Source organism: Amblyomma americanum, chromosome 1, assembly GCF_052857255.1.
Source record: "Amblyomma americanum isolate KBUSLIRL-KWMA chromosome 1, ASM5285725v1, whole genome shotgun sequence".
Lineage (NCBI taxonomy): Eukaryota > Metazoa > Arthropoda > Arachnida > Ixodida > Ixodidae > Amblyomma > Amblyomma americanum.
In genome coordinates, this window is record NC_135497.1 from 427,364,408 (window position 1) to 427,383,184 (window position 18,777).

Genomic DNA, 18,777 nt, shown 5'->3' on the forward strand with positions numbered 1-18,777 from the left:
CATCAAACAGAATTAAACATTTAAGTTCGCTGCGCACTCGACAAAGTTCCAAAGAACAGAGAGATCGCATTTGCATGCCTTATTCAAAGTAGCTTATTCATGGTTGTTCTGCATACTCCGGAGTGAAGTGGCTCGGTGAAAACAGGGAGCCCACCACAATTGAGGCTCGTCATATGAAAACACTGCTTTGTGTCGTGCATTCCATCGTACTACTTTTTGCACTTAGCAATGGGGTATGCTGTATCGGTCCAGAAGTTAAGACTGCAGACGATTAGTTTCCCTGTATACCTCGTGCTTTCTCGGTTTAATATAATAAGCCATCCGTAGTCGCCCGCTGTAGCCATGCTGTTGCTGCCAACTAGGAGCGGAGAAGGAAGCTGATGCAGTGCTCCACCAGGTGATTCCGTCTGGCAGGCAGGTTGAAAAAGTGCAGTACTACTCTTCAGGTATCAACAAAAATGTTTCAAACCAGAAGAGAGACGCGCATGCTTTGAAATATTCATGTACGTGAGTTGGTTTCGAAGGCAGCATCGCTTGGTGCAGTGTAGGCACGCTGCATTTTTGCCTACACCCAGCATCACTGGCGACCACAGCCCCACCTTTGTTTACAAACATGACACTTGTCTATAGCAGCGCACTTCTTGCAGCAACACGCAATCCGCCGGTGTGCTGGCAGCCATATGCCCACTAGGCATCACTCGGCCTAACCTGCATAGTAATGAAGCCGCAGCAGACATTGCTTTGGAACTAGCCACTGCCTATCATAAGATGTCTAATCCTGCTACCAGTGCACCATAAATAGAATAATCTCATTAAAATTGAGGTACAGTTAGTTTCCCCAGTGCCTTCGGCAGCAAAGCGTGACAGGCCAGGGCCACCGCGAGGCTTAAGTTGGCTTCACCACAAAACTGCAACGTGGCATGGAAAACTAGTATGAGACCGAAGGCCACCGTTAAGCGCGTCCCCTACATTCACCTTGCAACACTGTTTCGCACTGCGAAAGTGATTGCTGAAAAGCCATTAGGTGAAGTGCCACTTGCAGGGGCACGATGCGCAGTTCTATATATCAAATTTCTAGTGAAATCGGAGCTTGCTGTACTGTGCGACCTTTCTATACTTTTACGCAGTATTTTCGGAGGTAGACTGTCTGCTTGATGTAGCTAACAATTCAAAATATCCAGGTTCAATAAACCATATAAGCGTGTGTAAGGGCATCGCTTTTTTTTCCCCCAGATTTGAGGACCAATTTTTGGGGTGCGGCCCATGTGTGCAATGTGTGAAAAAAAAATTTTTTCAATTAAAAACAGCACACCAATCAGGAAATGAGCGGCATTTATTCTGCTCTCAATCGTCATCACTCGCCAAGTCTTCAGACTCCGAACTGGCGCTGTGCTCTGGTACATGCACATTCCACAGGAAGTCGTCTTCAGTGCCGTTCAGACTGTTTGAGCTCCCGATCTCTTGAACCTGCGGGATACAATGTCCGTAGACGTGAAGTTCCACACAAACAATATCCAGCCATGCACACTCGTGAGCGGTGCCTTTTTGAGCCGCCCAGTCGGCGTCTGCTGGTGCTAATATAACAACGTGCTAAAACTCTAACGCTATGCAGCAGTTCAAGGGTGGGCTCACAAAAGCCACAATACACGTGTCGTTGACAGCCACAGAAAGCTGGAGCTGGTGATACTGATGCCGATATGAATAGTGGCAGTTTGCAGAGGAGGAAAAAATGTTGACGATGGAAATGATGGGCCGTGGCCTCACGTGCCATCCGTGGGAGGCACCTGGAAGCACCTGTGCTTGCTCATTTGGAAGGTTATTCCTGCATGGATGAGTTCTGGAAAGGTTGGATGCGGCCCTTACAAGGATCTTTTTTTTTTAATACTTCCTTTGAGGAAACAAGTTGCGGCCTGTACATAGGTGCCCTTACATGCATTTATATGGTGTCGAGGCTCTGTTGTATTGTACCTTAATGTTCTCAGCATGTGCGAATAGATTTTTCATGTGTGAATGCAGAGTTAAACTGTGGGCTGTGAATGCATGGCCCACTCGTGTAAAATTTCAAGGTGTTGAGTTTGCATACCATGCTCCTGCTCTCCTGTGGAGTTTACATCAAAAGTCCTTTCGGCTAATTCTCCCAAACTTCAGTTGCATTCAAATTTTGATACTGAAGAGTTGTGGCTGGTTCTCAGGTTGTGTGCCAACACAAGGCTGATTGGAAACGTGTGCACTTTTCATCAGCGCTGTTGTGAGTTCTTGATACGGCTGCTTTAATACTGCTTCTGCAGCACATTGACAAGGCGTTAGGTGGGGTAAAGTGTGCACCTGTGAAGCTTTTTTGCCATGGCCAAGCAAGTTTTGCCCTAAGTTTTTTTTTCTTAACCTAATTTGGTTTGTGTGCGTGAGTGGTAATTTCTTTTAACATGTGAATGGAGCGTGCGTTTTTTCATTTCTGACTGGTTTTTATTTGTTTTTTCTTTTCATCTTATGTTTTGCCCTGCTCCCTCCCTCCATTGCGCGATAACCCCAAATAACCATGACACGTAAGTGCACATTTTTTTGTTTTGTCTAGCTGTATGTCTGTCTCGTCTCGTCCTTGTCTGGTGGTCTGGCAGTAGTTTGCGTGTGTCCTCGTGGTCGAGCTCCGGTGCTCGCGCTGGGCGTGCACGAGTGTGTGCAGTGAAGCTGTTGTTGAGACCTCCCCGCTTGGCTGTGGCGCGTCATTAGCCAATGGGCATGAGATGTCTTTCGTAAAACCCAATCCAGGGTGGCATTCTGCTTATTTGGAATGCAGGAAAGAAGGAAGGCTTGCATATGCTCCCGTTTGTGTCTTGGGTGCGTCGTGCCATGATTTCGCGCAGGATTTCTTAATGTGCCTAGGGCAGGCCGTTGCCAAAGTTTGTAGTGTGGCTTGGCGTCATCCTCTTTGACCAGTCCAGGAAACATTCAAGGCAAGCTTCAGAGCACATTCAGTGCACAATTTTGAATTTGTTTGGAATGGAAACAAAGTATTCAGCTGCCTTCTAAATTAATGGTACAGAGTCTGATGGCTATGTATGGGCCTGAGTGCGTGCTGGCTCTTAGCTAATGCTGTGTTTCCACTGAAAGACCTGTTCAGTGTTGTATGAGCTTCAGGCTACCCAACCTTCAGGGGAAAGCAAGCACTTGATGCATCGAAGCCTTGTTCCTGCATTCTAAATGTGACCACACTGCCACTCTGCCAGTCCCTGTCCATTGCCTAGCTGTGCTTCTTGGAGCAACAAGCTATGTGGAAACTGTTGTGGGGAAATCCTCTTTGCCACTGTTGTTTCAGTGAAACAGTTGGTAAAGTGGGGCCGCTGCACAGTTCAGTGTGGCAAGATCTTTGTGGGGGGCACTCATTGTTCATCGCAGTTTGTGTGCATTGTGACTACCAGTATTGAAGTATAGTTTCTTTTGGTTGGCAGTTATGGCCAGCACTAATCTGGCGGTTAGTTCTTGGAGGACTTCAGCTCTCTGTCTGGCCAGTAAAATGTGGTTGCCTAGCTGTTGCATCTGACTCCAAGCCAGACATTGGCCAGCATGTCACTATTAGGCATCAGTTATGAACGTCTTGTAATCCTGAGCTTTTTGAGGTTACTAGTGTTCCTGATTGAATAGTCTTCATGCTAAAAATTCAGGGTGGCTTATAGATGAGGCTTTCATGGACGGTTTTAATTGGATTTGCTGTACTCCAGGCCGCACTGTCCTTCAGGAGTAAAAGTGGTGTGGATCACTGCATGCAGGAATTACATGCACATGGTGATCCTTGAGTGGTTCACATTCTGCTGCACTCGAAGGCAGCCTGAAAAATTGATAGACACATGGTGGAACCCTAGGCTGCACCTTGATAAAACCGGCAGTGGGTATGGTGCTTGTGTTAATGTCTGTGAAGGCTTCCCACTCAGGCACATATTTCCCTCCTTTTTCCATTGCTTAAAATAACTACTGCAGTGCACCATGTTGCCCAGACAAGGCATCCCCGGATGTTGTGAGCATGGCTTCAGTGCTACTGTTGTCAGCATTCAGGAATGGTTGTGCTGTGCCTTGTCTTTGGTTTTTCATCAAGAATGAAAGAATTCGAGTACCTTTTGAAGCAGAGTTCTACACAGTATGATGGTCGTTGCTGTCTAGTGCCTCATTAAAAAAAATGTCAACATCATTAGTGCTTAAGGTGTTTTCCTGTCATGCCATCAGATTGGCTTTCTGGTCTAGTGGTACAAGGAGCCCATTATTTTTACCCTGGACGCTGTTGTGCTAATTTATCTAATTGTGCAGTCTCATAGCTCAGTGGGGGGTATGTTCTAAACCACCTCACTTGAATGCACATTTGTGCAGTTCAGCAAGTCTGGAAAGCCATTGTGTTTGCTCTGCACCTGCAGTATTTGTGCACAAACTGTCCCATGTCTTGTGCCAGCCCTTTTGCCATTTTGTCGTGGCTGGCTTCGAAGTTTGCAGGCCCCATAGTTTGCCACTAGCTGTTTGCGGTGGTTTTATCACACAGCTTGTTCCTCCAGAGGTGTAGTGCTGTCTGTCGTAGGAGGCATGTATCCCCTGTCTAGAGAGATGGCTGCAATTGTGGCCCCAATCTGATGGCTGCTCCTTCCTTTCTCCCCTTTCGTCCCTTTATCTAGGTGGTGCAGCGAGCGCTCGAAAAGAAGTTATTAGAAATAAAATCCGAGCTATTGGCAAGATGGCCCGCGTCTTCTCTGTGCTGAGGTGAGTTTCATGTATTGTCGGCTTGGATCTGCCATGTCAGTGCCAAATATGGCCACTCTTGCTTAAAGAAAGAATAATGAACAAGTTGAAGGTCACTGACCATGTCAAGATTACAGTTTGTCACAAGCAGGCTCAACTGTAATATAGGGAAGAGCATATAAAGCATCAAAACAAAAGCACCACAATGCTGTCGCCACACGACTGACAGAATCATGGTGCACAATTTAGTAATGCCGAGTATTGCATGATGTCTTGTGTGCAGCTCATTGAGCCACTGTGCTGTAAAACGTATGTTCATTTGTGACAGGTTTTTGCGCTAAACAAATGCAAAGGTTCAATCCTTCAACTGCACTAAAATGAAATGCTCAGTTGAGTCTAAAGAACCTTTAAAGGACAACTGGAGGTGTTTTTTTTTTCGACGCTTTGAGTTTATTGCATTGTCTTTCACAAAGCCCTCTTTTTTTATTTGTGCAAGAAATTATTGCTTAAACCCGCGGTGGCGGTCAGCCACTGATCCCAAGATTGTGGGTTCAGTATCGGCCATGGCGGCCATTTTCAGTCAAGGCGATATACAAAAATGTCGGTGTGCACTGCGATGCCAGCGCACGTTAAAGAAACCTAGGTTGTCTAAGTTAACCGAAAGCCCTCCAGTACGGCGTCTCTCATAGCCCATCTGTTGCTTCAGGCATTAAACCCCAATTTACAATTTACATATCAGTAAAAGTATTGAATTAAATTTTTGAATTACTGAAAGCAGAAAAACTGATGCCAGAACTGATCATTATGACAGATAGCTAAGCTTTGCTTGATATACATCAGTAGCGCCACAAACAGTAGGAGCTACTGTTATGCATGTGTTGAATAGCTGAAGTGATGACTGTGGTGGCCCTGTGAAATGCCTGAAATGACTAGAAACAACCCCTGACATATTTTTGTTTATCAAGCACGTAGTGGGCATCAGTGGCAGGCTGTAATTTATGGCATAGCAAGCACATGGTTGCATACTGGAAAACCTGCAATAAAGGTTCCACAAAATGTGATCCATTCTTTTTTTGCATCATGTTGCAAAACAGATACTGAATGTTTACAACAATGTGAAGCTGTCTTGGGACAGGTGTTTAAGAGATCTTTTCTTAAGTGGCACTAGAAGTAGGGGATACCTTAGGGGTCACTGATAGAGTGAGTCATTTTGTCATGTTGTGGCTGGGCGCTTCATAGATTTCATTGAGAGCTAAGTGGTGTCGTGCACACGGTGACAGCTGTTTTGTTTATTTTGCTTCTAGGGAAGAAAGCGAAAGCGTTCTTCAGCTTAAAGGACTCACACCCACTGGGACTCTGCCGTTGGGAGCCCTCTCTGGAGGCAAAACTTCTCTGCGCAATGGTGAGAGCTGTGTGCTTGTGTGCTTGCAGCTACTGTATGTGCATGTGCGTAGCAGCATGTGTCGTGCATGTAGGAAGGTGCTTATTGGCCACTGGTGGTGCAGTGGTGTAGAAGCGATTTTGACATGTTAAAGGGGCTCTGAAAACACCTTCTGATGAGAGTACAGTAGCCGACGGGTAATTCGGACTCCAATAATTCGGACTTGTAGGATATTTCGGACCACAATGAGGCATCGTTAGTCACCCCATAGAAGCACATACATATTCGCGACGGATATTTCGGACTTCAAAAGTCCGAAAGTTCGATTTTTCGGACTAATTTCAGTCGCCTGTGGCCCAAAATCGGCCATCTTATCGGCTTTTCGCCGGCGTAAAAGGCGGCATCTTGGATTCAGGTGGATTTACGCTGCAGTTGGATTGGCTTGACATACTTCCGGTACCTCATTGTTGCGAGTAGAGGTCCCTGCGATCTCCGACACTTCGAGGTGGCAGCCGGATTGTCATCGCCGACAACTTGCTTTTGTTGCCGACGTTGTCGCGGGCAGTTATCACTTGTCCCATACGTTGAAAATTGGTTGTCCGGGGAAGGGAATTGTGCAGGAGCTATCTCACGTCTCGGCGGGAAGGGATAAAGGAGGAACTGAGAGAAGAAAGGAAGAAAGAGGTGCCGTAATGGAGGGCTCCGGAATAATATCGACCACCTGGGGATCTTTAACGTGCACTGACATCGCACAGCACACGGGCGCCTTTGCGTTTCGCCTCGACTGAAACTCAGCTACCACGGTCGGGTTCCAACCCGGGTACTCCGGATCAGTAGCCGAGCACCCTAACCATTGAGCCACCGCGGCGGGTCTCTTACATTCGCCATTCGCCGTTTCGTCACTTGGGTTTCTCTGACCACGTCAACCGAGTGGCGCTCAGTCTTTACGAACTTACATCCGTTCGCCGTTTTGTGACTGCGTCCAGCGGTTCCGTCGCTTTGAATGAAAAGTGCCTTGTCTTTGCGTGTGTTTGACGAGCGGTGTGGTGAGCACTCGGGTTGTGGACAACATGGCCCCGCCGGGTCCGCCAAAGAAGCGTGGGAAGTATTCCAACTAAATCCGGTGACCTTGCTTTCTAAGAAAGCGTGTACAGTGAAAGCACAGCTTTGGCGCAAATACAGGCGCAAATCATCGCCAGAAGAGAAATTTTCCGCGAGGTAAAATCAATGACATTTTTAAGCCGATTTCATCTCAATAAAGTGATTTTTTTGTACTTCACGGATTTTTCGAACTGTTCGATTATTCGGACCATTTTTCAGGTCCCTTCGAGTCTGAAAAATCGGTCTGCGACTGTATATAAACTTGCTCAATCACTACATTCTGTTGTCGTGAACACCTGAGCCAAACAGTACACTTCTACGCGTAGCAGAGAACCCACCATCACGCGCAAAAGTTGGAGAGTCCTTTTCAGCGGCTTTTTCGCACTCGCACGCTCCTGTGTAGTTCTGTTCAGAGATGGCACAGGACAGATCCTTTCAGGTGGCCAGTCAGCAGCATTGCTCCAGCAGGTCTGGAGGCTCTGCCCCCCCTCTTCCACGAGGAGAGGGAAAAGCGCGAAGATGCTTCAGTTCAAATTTTGGCTACAGATAACTCAGCCTCTACAAAGCGCATAGAACATTCTTACTGGAAGATATTTCTGAAGTGGCGTCCTTCAACATCCCAGGAAAACCACACCTTTGTTGAGAGCCTCTATCAGAGCCCCTTTCAGAGTCCCTTTAAATACATTGGCAGTTTGCTTAGGCTTGGGTGCACTTGTTAACGCTAGTTCAGCAAAATCTTATTGAGTTCTTGGTTAACTTGCAGTCTTGTGGTGGTCCCAAAATTTGCCATGCAAATTGTACCGTACAGTTTAGTCAGCCAGTGCATGCTGACCAGATAATTTGACAACTTTGGTTGCGGCCTCTAGACTCTCAACATGAGGGGACGCTGTGCATTCTGTGCAGTCCACAAATTGGCAACTGCATATGACATTCGTATTTGTGGTTTGTGCATGGATTTGCCAGTTTTCGCTGCTTCAGATTTCGCCAGGCTAGCTTTCCTTGCGTTAGCTGTGGTGAAGTGCAGCACGGATATTTTTTTATTCTTATGGGAAACTTTAGGCGACGTGTGCGGTGTTTGCAACGTATTTGTAAATGCTGCAGTTGAGTTTCACATCTGTCATTGAATTCATTATTCAGGGCTCTATGTGCCGTCATGCGGACGGCAGGAATCTTTAGGATGAGGTTTGCTGGCCATTGGGTTGGATGAAAGGAAGTGTGGAATTGTTTTCTGTGGGCAGTCAAAATGGGATAGCCAAAATTCTGGCCATCGGAAATGACAGTGACCATGACAAGACCTCTTGAGTGCAGCTCTCTTGAGTGCAGTGGAGGCAGCTGTAAAGTACTGCACATGGCTCAACAAATGTTTCTTGCTTGCTTCTTCCAGTTTGCTTTGTTTGGACAATTAGAAAACCTGCTTAATTTGACTGTTTTCCATGGTCTGACAGGCTCGAAATTGCAAAGGTTTTGCTCTATGTTCCGAATGAATTTGGCTTTCAACAGTGGTCGACCTGCATGCTCATCTAGTACAGGTGTCGGGGTATTCTGTGGCTAGTATGTAGTAGTACATCTGTGCTATACTGGTAACTACATACTTGCCACAGCATGCCACTGTTGTTGTCAATTTTGTGTAGGCACCATTAGTGTGTGTTAGGCACTGCTAGAGGCTATTAATTAATATTTCAGTGGTTCCCCCCCTCTCTTTTTTTTGCTGCTTTGCACAGGCTGTTGCTTTCTTAGCATTTTCACTAAATTTTACAGTGCACTGTCTGTGTCGCCAAAATGTAAGCAACTAAGGGTACTGAACGCCCAAACGGAGGTGGAGAAACACAGTGCTTGCACTCCTGCTCCAAACGAGATTTGCTCCTCCATCCTGATACAAATGGCCAAAATTGCTCTAAAGCGCTCCAAAAGGAATGTCTTTCGAAATGATGATAGTGCCAGGTCTCTGAGGGCTCGGAAGCTGAGCCTGTGGATCAGCTGTGGGCCAGAGTAAGTGGGAGATGCGTCTGGTGCCACCTATCACTACTGAATGCAACCTCCTATTGAGCTGTTCCAGAAAAAAATAAAGTGTCTTCCTTAACTGCTGCCACGAACATGGCGCTGGTAGCTTTCGCATCCTTTCCTCTCTCCATGAGCATCCCTTGGGTTACGTAGTTTTGTTCATGCTGGTCAGAGTTGGTTCAAGCCGCACAGTGGCTCAGTTTATTCAGTGCCATATATGCTTTGTGCCGTTTGTTACAAACATGAAAGTTGTTGCTCCTTGAAGACGCAAAAAAAAGCTGTATCTGTGCTTACAAAGTACAAAGTTGAAACAAGTTGTACCCTGTATAACTAGGCAGCTGTAGCTGTATAATAGGCTTCTTGTTGTAAATAAAGTGTATCATGTATATACAGGGGCTCATTGTAGTATTTTTGATTGGATGAATACTTTAGAATCACTGGTATAAATAATAATGCATGTAATGCTCACTTCTTTCTGCAGAGCCGTCTTTCTGCAGAGCTGCTTCAAATAATGATAAAGAGGCCAGCAGCAAGATAGCCATAATTTGACTTTGTTCACAATATAGTTATGCTCTAAAATTGCCTGCTTCGTGTGCACTGCACTTCTAGAAACGGTGCACAGCTGCTCTGAACTGCACCAAATTGCCTACCAAGCTGCTCAGAAGTCCTTCACAGTCTATTTTTTTTGATCCCCAAAAATTGCTGAAAAATCATGGTTTGGCAGAAGCGACACTAAGAACATAAAACTGGACACAATATGATGTCTCACTGTCGCTAGAATATTCGCCGTAGATTTACATGTGCGCCGGCCCAAACTGCGCTGGCTGTTCGAATTACCCGAATCAACGGGGGTCGAATATATTGGCTTTAGGCCTGCCATAGTGACTGTTTTCATTTTGTGAACTAAACTGTTTTATGAGCTGTCTATTGCTATATGCTGAGATTTCTGGAGAATGTGCTGGAAAAATTCTGGGCCTTGTGTCTTGTTCGTGCATTGTGATTGCTCAGCCATAATGCTAGTGTAAATATCAATGGCGCAATGAAGGTAGTTAGTGTTGCACAGAAGTTGTTGGGTTTTGTTGAAGAGGGGTATCCCTTTGCAAGGCTAGTTTCTCAGCTTGACACTTAGCCCACTGCATTTGTTTCGCATTTCTGACGATGGCCTTTTGGTGCAGCACTGGCAGGTTTCTCGCCGCACCACAAGATCACCAGCTTCGAGGAGGCCAAGGGTCTCGACAAGATCAACGAGCGCATGCCACCGCGCAAGGATGCACCGCTGCCGCATGGCGGACCCTCATCGCCGCAGGAGGAGCATGGCGGCAGCAACTCTGCTGGCTCCTGAAGGGGGTCTCCTCTTCCCGCCACTCTCCCCCTCCTCCTGCCGTCGGCCCAGTTCCTTTCTCGTCGTCCTTGGTTTCCTCCTTCCTCGTTAAGTGCCTCGCTCCTCCCACTTCCCATCTCATCATCCCTTGTTGTGCGCTGATGATACCACAGCGCGGAGTGTGTGCTGCATGTGCGACGAGGAGACTGCTTGCCGCGTGGCTCTTTCCTGGGAGGGTGGGCAGGCAGGCGGGTGGCTCCCACGTCTCCGTCTTCCTCCTGCTGGTCCTCTTTATAATTTTTTTTACGAAAGCACGTTCCCTTCCCTGCCATGACTTTTCTCAGTGTATGGCGCCACCGCCAATTTTTTTTCTTTTCTCCCCAATATTCAGGTTCACATCTGCCCTACTGTTGCTCTTGTGCATTTTTATTTCCTTCTGCTAACTTATTATGAGCCAGTGAGTGATCACGGGCAGTTGCGAACTTTTATCTGCCCCCTCTCTCCCTTCCCGTTTCTCTGGAGTGCAAGTTCCGAGTGCCCTCACGATGCTCCGCAAAGCACTGATGTGTCTGGGTCTGGCCGTGGGGGCAGACAGTGTTCTCTCTCTACCCTTTGTTGTCGCTGTTGTCAGCTTTTTGACTTGTTATTCTGTGCCCGGTTGGCAGCGTCACATGGGCAGCGCATGCACACATATGGGATGCTGAATTGCTGTGCTGCTGCTCTGCACTGCGTGATCGTCTTTGTATCCTTTCTTTTACACGTGTGAGTCCTTTCTTATTCTGTCCTTTTTTATGTGTAGCAAGGGGCTTTTGTTTGCTGCAGCTTTCCTCCTTCCCCTCCTCCTTGCTGTGACTGCCCTCGTGTTCAACACCTTGCAAATTGTGCGCGTGTGTGTGTGTTCAGTGGAAAAAGAAACGGAATGCAGCCACCAATTGAGGGGAGGGGGTTGCTGGGTGGGGAAGGGGAGTCCCAAGTCATGTCATCAGACGGGCAGAGCTCTCTTGCAGCGTCATGCGCTGCATCCCTTGGCACTGGTGACGCCAACGGTGACTGCTGCCTCAATGCTCAGAGAGCATGGTCAGTGGTTTGCAAGCTGTGGTTGGGAGTGTGTGTGTGGGCCGGCCGTGGACCGCTCACAGCGGGCCCTGCAGTCAATGATGTGGTTGTGGGGAGAAGGGTGTGCACATCTGGCGAAACATGAGGGCAACTCTATACATACACGAGTGTACATAAGAGTAAAAAAAAAAAGAACAGGCCTGACACAGGGGTCGCTGGGCTACGATGCAATTTTCACATCGGGAAATTGCCGTGCAATGTCTCTCTCTCTGTCTCGCTTCCTTGTTTTCCTCCTCGTATTTTTCACGTCTTGGGCATGCCCCCTTTTCTTTCTTTTCTTTCACACATCCCTGTATATGTGTCTATATATATGTATATATACATATATAAATATATATATATATATTCTTGTGTATATATATGAATATGTGTATATGTATGTATATACAGAAGGTCTCCACCACATGGAGTACTGTTTGATTTCTCATGCGCGTCCATTCCCGATGGCTGGTGGCAATTTGTGAAAGAGCTAATATATATATATAATACATATAATATTCATATACATATTATACATACTGCACTTGCAAATGCTTTGCTTTTATTTTTTCTTCCTCGCCCCCTCCTCGTCCTTCCACTCCCTGATAAAGTCGTCTGTTTCCGTTTCGTGATGCGGCTTTCCTTTCTGTCGCTAACCTGCCTCTCTTTCTGCCTGTTCTTTGCAACTTCAGAGGGTCGACTTTAAGGGGCAGAACTCTGCCTCGTTCGTTGCGTCAGGTCTCAACTTCAGCCTCCTCCCTGCCTCACCCCTCCACTGCTGCCATTGCTGCGGGAGGGCTGCCTTACAGGCATGTGTGTACGCACCATATGGCCTGTGCACTTGGTGACACTGCTCACCTTTGCCCCCAGATGTATGTTCTCTGGATGTACTGTGCATCCTGAGAATCAAAAGTGCAATGCATACATAGAAGGCATGGTAAACAACACGCAGATTGTATGGGCTACGTACGGTCTGGGTGTTGGTTTTTCTGATGAGGAATTCAAAGGGAGGTTGAGACAGCTCTTTGCCTCTTATTTAATTTTGTTGTTTTCTTTTCGTGAGCATCTTCAGTGTTGCCTGAAATATACATGGTTTGGCAGCAAATATAACAGCTCTGAGCTGGTTGTGATGGTTCATCACCCTGGAGCTCCAACTTGAAGCATGGAACTGAGCTAGGGAATATGAGATGCTAGTCTTAAATCTCATGTTTCTTCATCTCTGTTTTCCTGGTTTTGAGCTCCAAATGCCTTTTAGCATGTCATTGTGGAAGAAGGCATTTAACATGTTTTACTGTGGCACCAGCGATGTCACTATTATGTCATATTGAAGGCTGTTTTGAAGGAAGCTTTGTGCCATTTGGCCACTCCCCTTGGTACTGGAGAAGAACAAGGCACCAATAAAAAAGCACTTTTGAAGTTGGGGACTATATGGTTTTAAAATGGCGTGGGCAGATTTTTTGGGCATTATTTGCTCTTATAGCTGTGAGGTCGAGCTTGTCGACCATGGGTATATGCTCTTTTGAGTACTGACGTCTTAAAGGGGCCCCGAAACACATTTTCAGTGCATTGTTTTGCCCGTTGGTTGCATAGAATGAGTTATAGTGATGCTATTAGCATCAGTCGTAACGCGTATACTCCTGTTTTTAATATTTTAATTAGCTCGCAAAAACAAATTCATGGCGCTGACGGTGTCACCATACAGTGGCGGTTTTGAGAATCCGACATGACATCACTTTGCGCGAGCTTGATGATTGGACAAAGAGTAAATATACTGCAAATTGTGTTAATAACTAGAGATACGTTTTGTCAAGTTTTTGTGTTCTATATTACATTAACAAAACCAACTTGTTCGCCCTAGATAAAAGCACTGTAAAGCAAGTAAAACAAAAATACACCACTAGAGGCTCTGGCTACTTTTTGCATCGACGGACTGTGCGCCTCTCTGTAAACATCCTACGACCTAGCACTAACACTTATGGGTACTCTCTATGTATCTAAGAGCGGCTTTGCAGAGTTGACCCGATCAAGCCATTGCACTCTATAAGCGTTCGTTTCGGTCCCAAGGAATGATGCGTTCAGTTCACATTTAGCAGACAGTGCGCATCGTCAGCTTGTGGAGGATCACCGGGCGGTGGCGCCAGATGGCGCCACGTTCCCGTCAACAGCGCGCGCTCCTTGCTCGCCGTGACCAACCAGCGCGCTAGGGGCGATGGTTGGCGGTAAGCAGTAGTGGTACGCGTTATGCTAAATGTGTCTGATATCTTGCGCAGGCCGTCACACCGTTGCAGTATCTCGCGCTCGAGTTGGGATCCCTAAGTAAGGGAACGTCACTGATCAGTGTTCCCTTCTGCGCCGTCGAGGTGACGATGAAACATTGCTGGGTCAGCTGGGCGTTCACATGGTTGTTGTAACCATGCAAACGGTGCCGCCAGCCTTGGCATTAACGAGTTACAGAGAACAGGCAACCATGGAGTGTATAAACTTCCGCCACGTGCTAAGATAGGCTGTTTTGATTGGTCGCACGGTGTGTCGTCATTGGGAGAGTGAAATGGGAATGGGAAGCTGCGCTAAAATAGAGTTGAGGGCAGCATTTTGTTTGCTTGTATTTTGAAATTTCTTCATTGAATAACTCCCGCTCTTCTGCATCGATTCTCGTGCAATTCTTTTTGAGTCAGCATCTGTGTGACTTAAAGAATCCATCTGAAGTGTAACCGGCGTTCGTTCAAGCGGTGTTTCGCAGCCCCTTTAAGTTGCCACAAATTTTCAGGGTCTTGTTAATGAAAGCTGTTTAGAAATGGACAACTGTGAAGAAAACCTGCTCACAATTATGGAATGGGAAAAACATGTCTAAAGCCTTATGCATCCAAAAAATGCTCGACTGAATGTCACATTTCCTGACTTAAAAGGCAAACTTTCTGTGTACAGATCTCTAAGCCTTCCTATGCTCCAGACAAGTGGTGTCTTTTCTGTTACTTTATGGCTATCAAGGAACAGCAACAAACCATTTTGGTGCTGAACTTAGTCATGGACATTGCGGCCCTGTTAGTAATGATTCCAGTGACAAGACCAGTGCTGTCATGGGCTGAAAACCTTTCGGTTGGTACCTTGTTAACAATAAAACTTGGAAGTTTGTGGCAAAGCATTGGTCGATGTGTGTGGCAATGGATAATCTGTGCAGGGCTGTCTGCAAGCTAGGCTGCGTTGAGTGGAGGGGCGTGGCACGGGTTTGGGTACTCTTGCTGACGGGGAAAAAAAAAAAGTTCTGCTCTACGCGTGTGAAGAAATACACACATTCATGTTTAAAGAAAAAAATCTTTTCTTCTTGATATTTCCGAAAGCTCTCTGGCGAACTGTCTTATCGAATTCCCTCAGGAGCGATGGCCTCGTTTTCAGCAGTGCGGAAGACAGAGGTGCGCTTATGCGGGTGTTTAATAACCCATCTGTTGTGCAATAGTTGTACACAAACACACACAAGAAAATTGTATCTGTTGTAAAAATGACTGATTTATGTTGAATAAAAACTGGAGCTATGAACTTCACAATATAGTATCTCTTTCTCTTGTGTGGAATTGGAACTTTTTTTTTTGTGCGTGGGCATATGCACACTTGCAATGCTGCTAAACTTGTTGATCCAAGGCCCTCCCAGGAGTTGCACGTATTGCGCTATTCATTAACTGAGCAATCCTATGCCAGCCTGTGGGGACAACGATGCATGCGGTCATGCTTTCAGTGGTTTTTAAGTCTGTTTTTGTTTAAAAGTTGCAGTACATTTGGCCTGCTATCCTACATCACTCTGCTCTGTTAATTTGAGAGGTGTTCAGTCAGGGCTCGACTGTGGAAGCCCAGTGGATGCTGCAGAGACATGCAATAAATTTGCTATTGCTCACACGGTGTTGGTGCAGTGTTTCAGTGTTCTGTTTTAATCCAAGACATTCAAAATTTCTATAATACAGGACCCAAAGTTGGGAGTTCTCTCCCTTTTTCTGCACAGGAAAAAATGTTTCAGAATGGAGCTGGTTGCATTTGGATATTTAGCAGCTCACAGCGCCATTTCGAGTAAAAATGAAGTGCTTAATCATGTAAGCATGACTGTCTAGATTGGCCAATTGATGAATATGCTCCAACCATTCCAGGCTACCTTAGAACGTGCAAATGCATAGGGGTGTGGCCACTCCCCTTGCTGCACCGCAGTACATGTGGCCCACTCGTCGCTCCGCCTGCTTCAGCTTAGCACAAGACTATTTTTGGCAGCTTCAGAGTTTCGCTTGGCAAATTGAAACTGCTGAAAGTTGTAATGAACACAAGGGCATCCAGAGTCCTGTTGCATTGTTCATTTTGTCATGTGGCCGCCGCGGTGGCTCAGTGGTTATGGCGCTCGGTTGCTGACCCGAAAAATGCGGGTTCGATCCCGGCCGCGGCGGTCGAATTTCGATGGAGGCGAAATTGTAGAGGCCCGTGTACTGTGACATGTTGGTCCATGTTAAAGAACCCCCAGGGGGTCGAAATTATCCAGAACCCTCCACTGTGGTGTTCCTCATAGCCTGAGTCACATTGAGACATAAGCTGCATAAACCAATTATTTTGTCATGTTCCAGCCTACACCAAAGCGTTGACAGCCAAAAGCAAGTTCCTTGCCACTTGAGCTAATTCCCCGCTCTCCACAGAAAGGTGCTGCTTTTGCAACCATAAAAACTTTAGAATGAAATTTGTGTACCTGTACCACATCCCATGCTGTTGTGCTGAATAGCAGCAGCACACATTATTGTGACAGGAGTCACATTCTTGAAGCAATGTGACGTGATATGTTTTTGAAGACGTGATACGTTTTTGAAACAAAGGAGACTGCTTTAAAAACGAGAAGCATGGTGAAGATAAAGCACAGGGAAAGTGTTTGTATCTCTGAGAATGTGCATTATCCCACACCAAAAAGTTGGAATCCTGGTCTAATCGTGGCTATACATACTTTGTGTTTGGCAGGCTTATTCACTGCGATCGAAGGGAGGAAGATATCCGACAGCAGTGACAGCTTGTTTCAGGTACACACAGACTCGCGCGTTATTTGGTTCAGCGGCTGCACTCTTCTTCTCTGCTTGCATGTCGAACGTGATACAGACGCCCACTACATCTCCGCCTTTTATACGCAATCCTGCGCATGCGACGCGGATTTCGGGTAGCGGCGCAGCAGTGGCGTCTCTCTGGTTACCATGGTATCAGCGCATGCGCAACTGCTCATCTGCGTGACGTCACGCTCGGCTTTGACGGTGGAGCGGGTGCACAGCAACGGCAAAGCGTACGCCACTCTTTGCTCCTCTTCGGTTTCCATGGTAATGGCGCATGCGCACAACTGGCCTCTCCCATGTATACCGCGAAATGCTCGACTGGTAGCCTAGCGTAGCTCCCGCTACAAAAAATACTCTTCAGAAGGATACTGTCTGCTGTGGTGGGCATCAGTAATTGTGAAAATCATGCTTATCAGCTCACTAATTAAAATTGACCAATTGGCTTTCTGATTAGCAATGTTTGGTAGTTCTTTATCAATAGCGAGTTTGTAGCCACGCAGGATACTATGCCATAGCAGTTTTTAAAACGAAATAAATTTCTCTAAAGCCCTACAGCACTGGAAAATAGTTTTTTTTTCTGCTCGAAACCGAAACCCGGTGCTCCAATGCATTGGAGCACCGGAAGTCTAGTGCAATACTCCGCTTTGCAATACTCCGCTTAGCTAGTTCTTGGCACAGTGTAAGTTGTGTAATCTTATAATCTTGCACCATGGTCCCTGGCAGTCTTTGTTTTGCTTCGCCGCTCGGCGCAAGGAGGGTTATGATCGCCAACAATGCGATCAATTTTCAGAACCATAATAGGCGATGGCCTGGCTCTGTCTGCAGTTACCTCCAGATGCAGTCTTTTTTTTTCCTTTCTTGTTACGCTAGTGTTGTTAAAGGAATACAGCAATGCTTCTGTGACAGCGTGCAGAGCTCTGTTTAGCGATGCTAATATCTTGATGCGCATTGCGTAATTGCGGTGTTTAATTCTTTTACGTGGTATAGGCTTGGCATCTAAAATAAACGAGCCTGATTTTGCAGCTGAAAACTTCTTTGTCATTGTAGCACGACATTGCTCTGTACCAACTGCATTGATACCGTTGCTGTATGCGGGAGCAGGCAATTCTCTTTTATTGTAAGCAGTTGTAGTCCATGATTAGGAAATATTGACCTCAAATCTCTAGCAGTTTCAGAGTTGTATTAGAAGCATGAATGAACAATATTTGCATACTTCATTGTGTCAGTTGCAGCCCCATTCGGGTACTTCATGAAGGAACTATCATTTGGGACAGCAACACAATTTTTACATGTGCTTAAATTGCTTTCCATCCATTGAGCATCTATGTAGGAATGTTTTCAAGTGATATTCTTAACTGTTCCTTCAGATATTCAAGGTTGGCCTCTTCGAACAAATCCCTGGAGGAAAAAATCCAAAGGTGATAAATGGGCCAGGCTGTGGTTCCACCATGCCCAATCAAATGGGAAAGAACTCTTCCATGAATTGCCCATTCAATGAAAAGTGCAGAGGAGCTTCGTCATGCTGGAGCCACATTTAAGTTTCCATTAATGAAGTAAGGACAAGCAGCCGTCATAAATGCAACAAAAAACATTTGCTGACCACCTTACGTGGTGCTTATGTTGGCATAGCCATTGTATGTGCTGATCATGCCAATAATGGCCGTTGTGCACAAACTGACCTTCAGATCCCTGCAAAATTGGGCCTTGTCAGTCAAAAGCACTCTGTGGACATATCCTCATTCTTTGTTGCATTGAAGCAGGCACGAGTTCCAAAAATCAAGCTAGTCTAAAGTCATTCGGTGTCGGTTCCTGGTGAAGAGAGACACATTTTGTGGGTGGTAGTGTCTTGAAAATGACCTCCAGACTGAAGCCGGGCTGGCTTCATATGTGCTGGCAATTTCCCTGATGCTTCCGGCCTGGCAGAGACAGGCCAGGACATCGGGTGTCAAAATCATTGGTTGCACTGGCTGGGCACTTTCTCTTCTGAATGTGGACTGATCCAGTGGTCCTAAATGAAGTATTCATAAATATGAGGAATGAGTAGGCAAGCCAGGGTGTTGGGCAGCATGCAGTCTAAATGCCATCACTGGAGGGTAGTGGTG

The 18,777-nt window shown here is 46.3% G+C and overlaps 1 protein-coding gene across 6 annotated transcripts in view; it reads left to right on the forward strand.

Annotated features, from left to right (window-relative positions):
- Positions 1-15,157, forward strand: part of LOC144115869 (serine/threonine-protein phosphatase 2B catalytic subunit 2-like) — a 100,330-nt gene extending 85,173 nt beyond the window's left edge. For 3 of the 6 annotated variants that reach the window (XM_077650455.1, XM_077650457.1, XM_077650460.1), the window contains 3 exons: positions 4,653-4,737; positions 6,021-6,118; positions 10,375-15,157. In XM_077650455.1, coding sequence (XP_077506581.1) covers positions 4,653-4,737; positions 6,021-6,118; positions 10,375-10,541 — 350 coding nt within the window. In that variant the 3' untranslated portion in view covers positions 10,542-15,157. The remainder of the gene's footprint in view (positions 1-4,652; positions 4,738-6,020; positions 6,119-10,374) is intronic. The other 3 variants (XM_077650456.1, XM_077650458.1, XM_077650461.1) reach the window with 1 other exon arrangement.
- Positions 15,158-18,777: the final 3,620 nt, after the last annotated feature.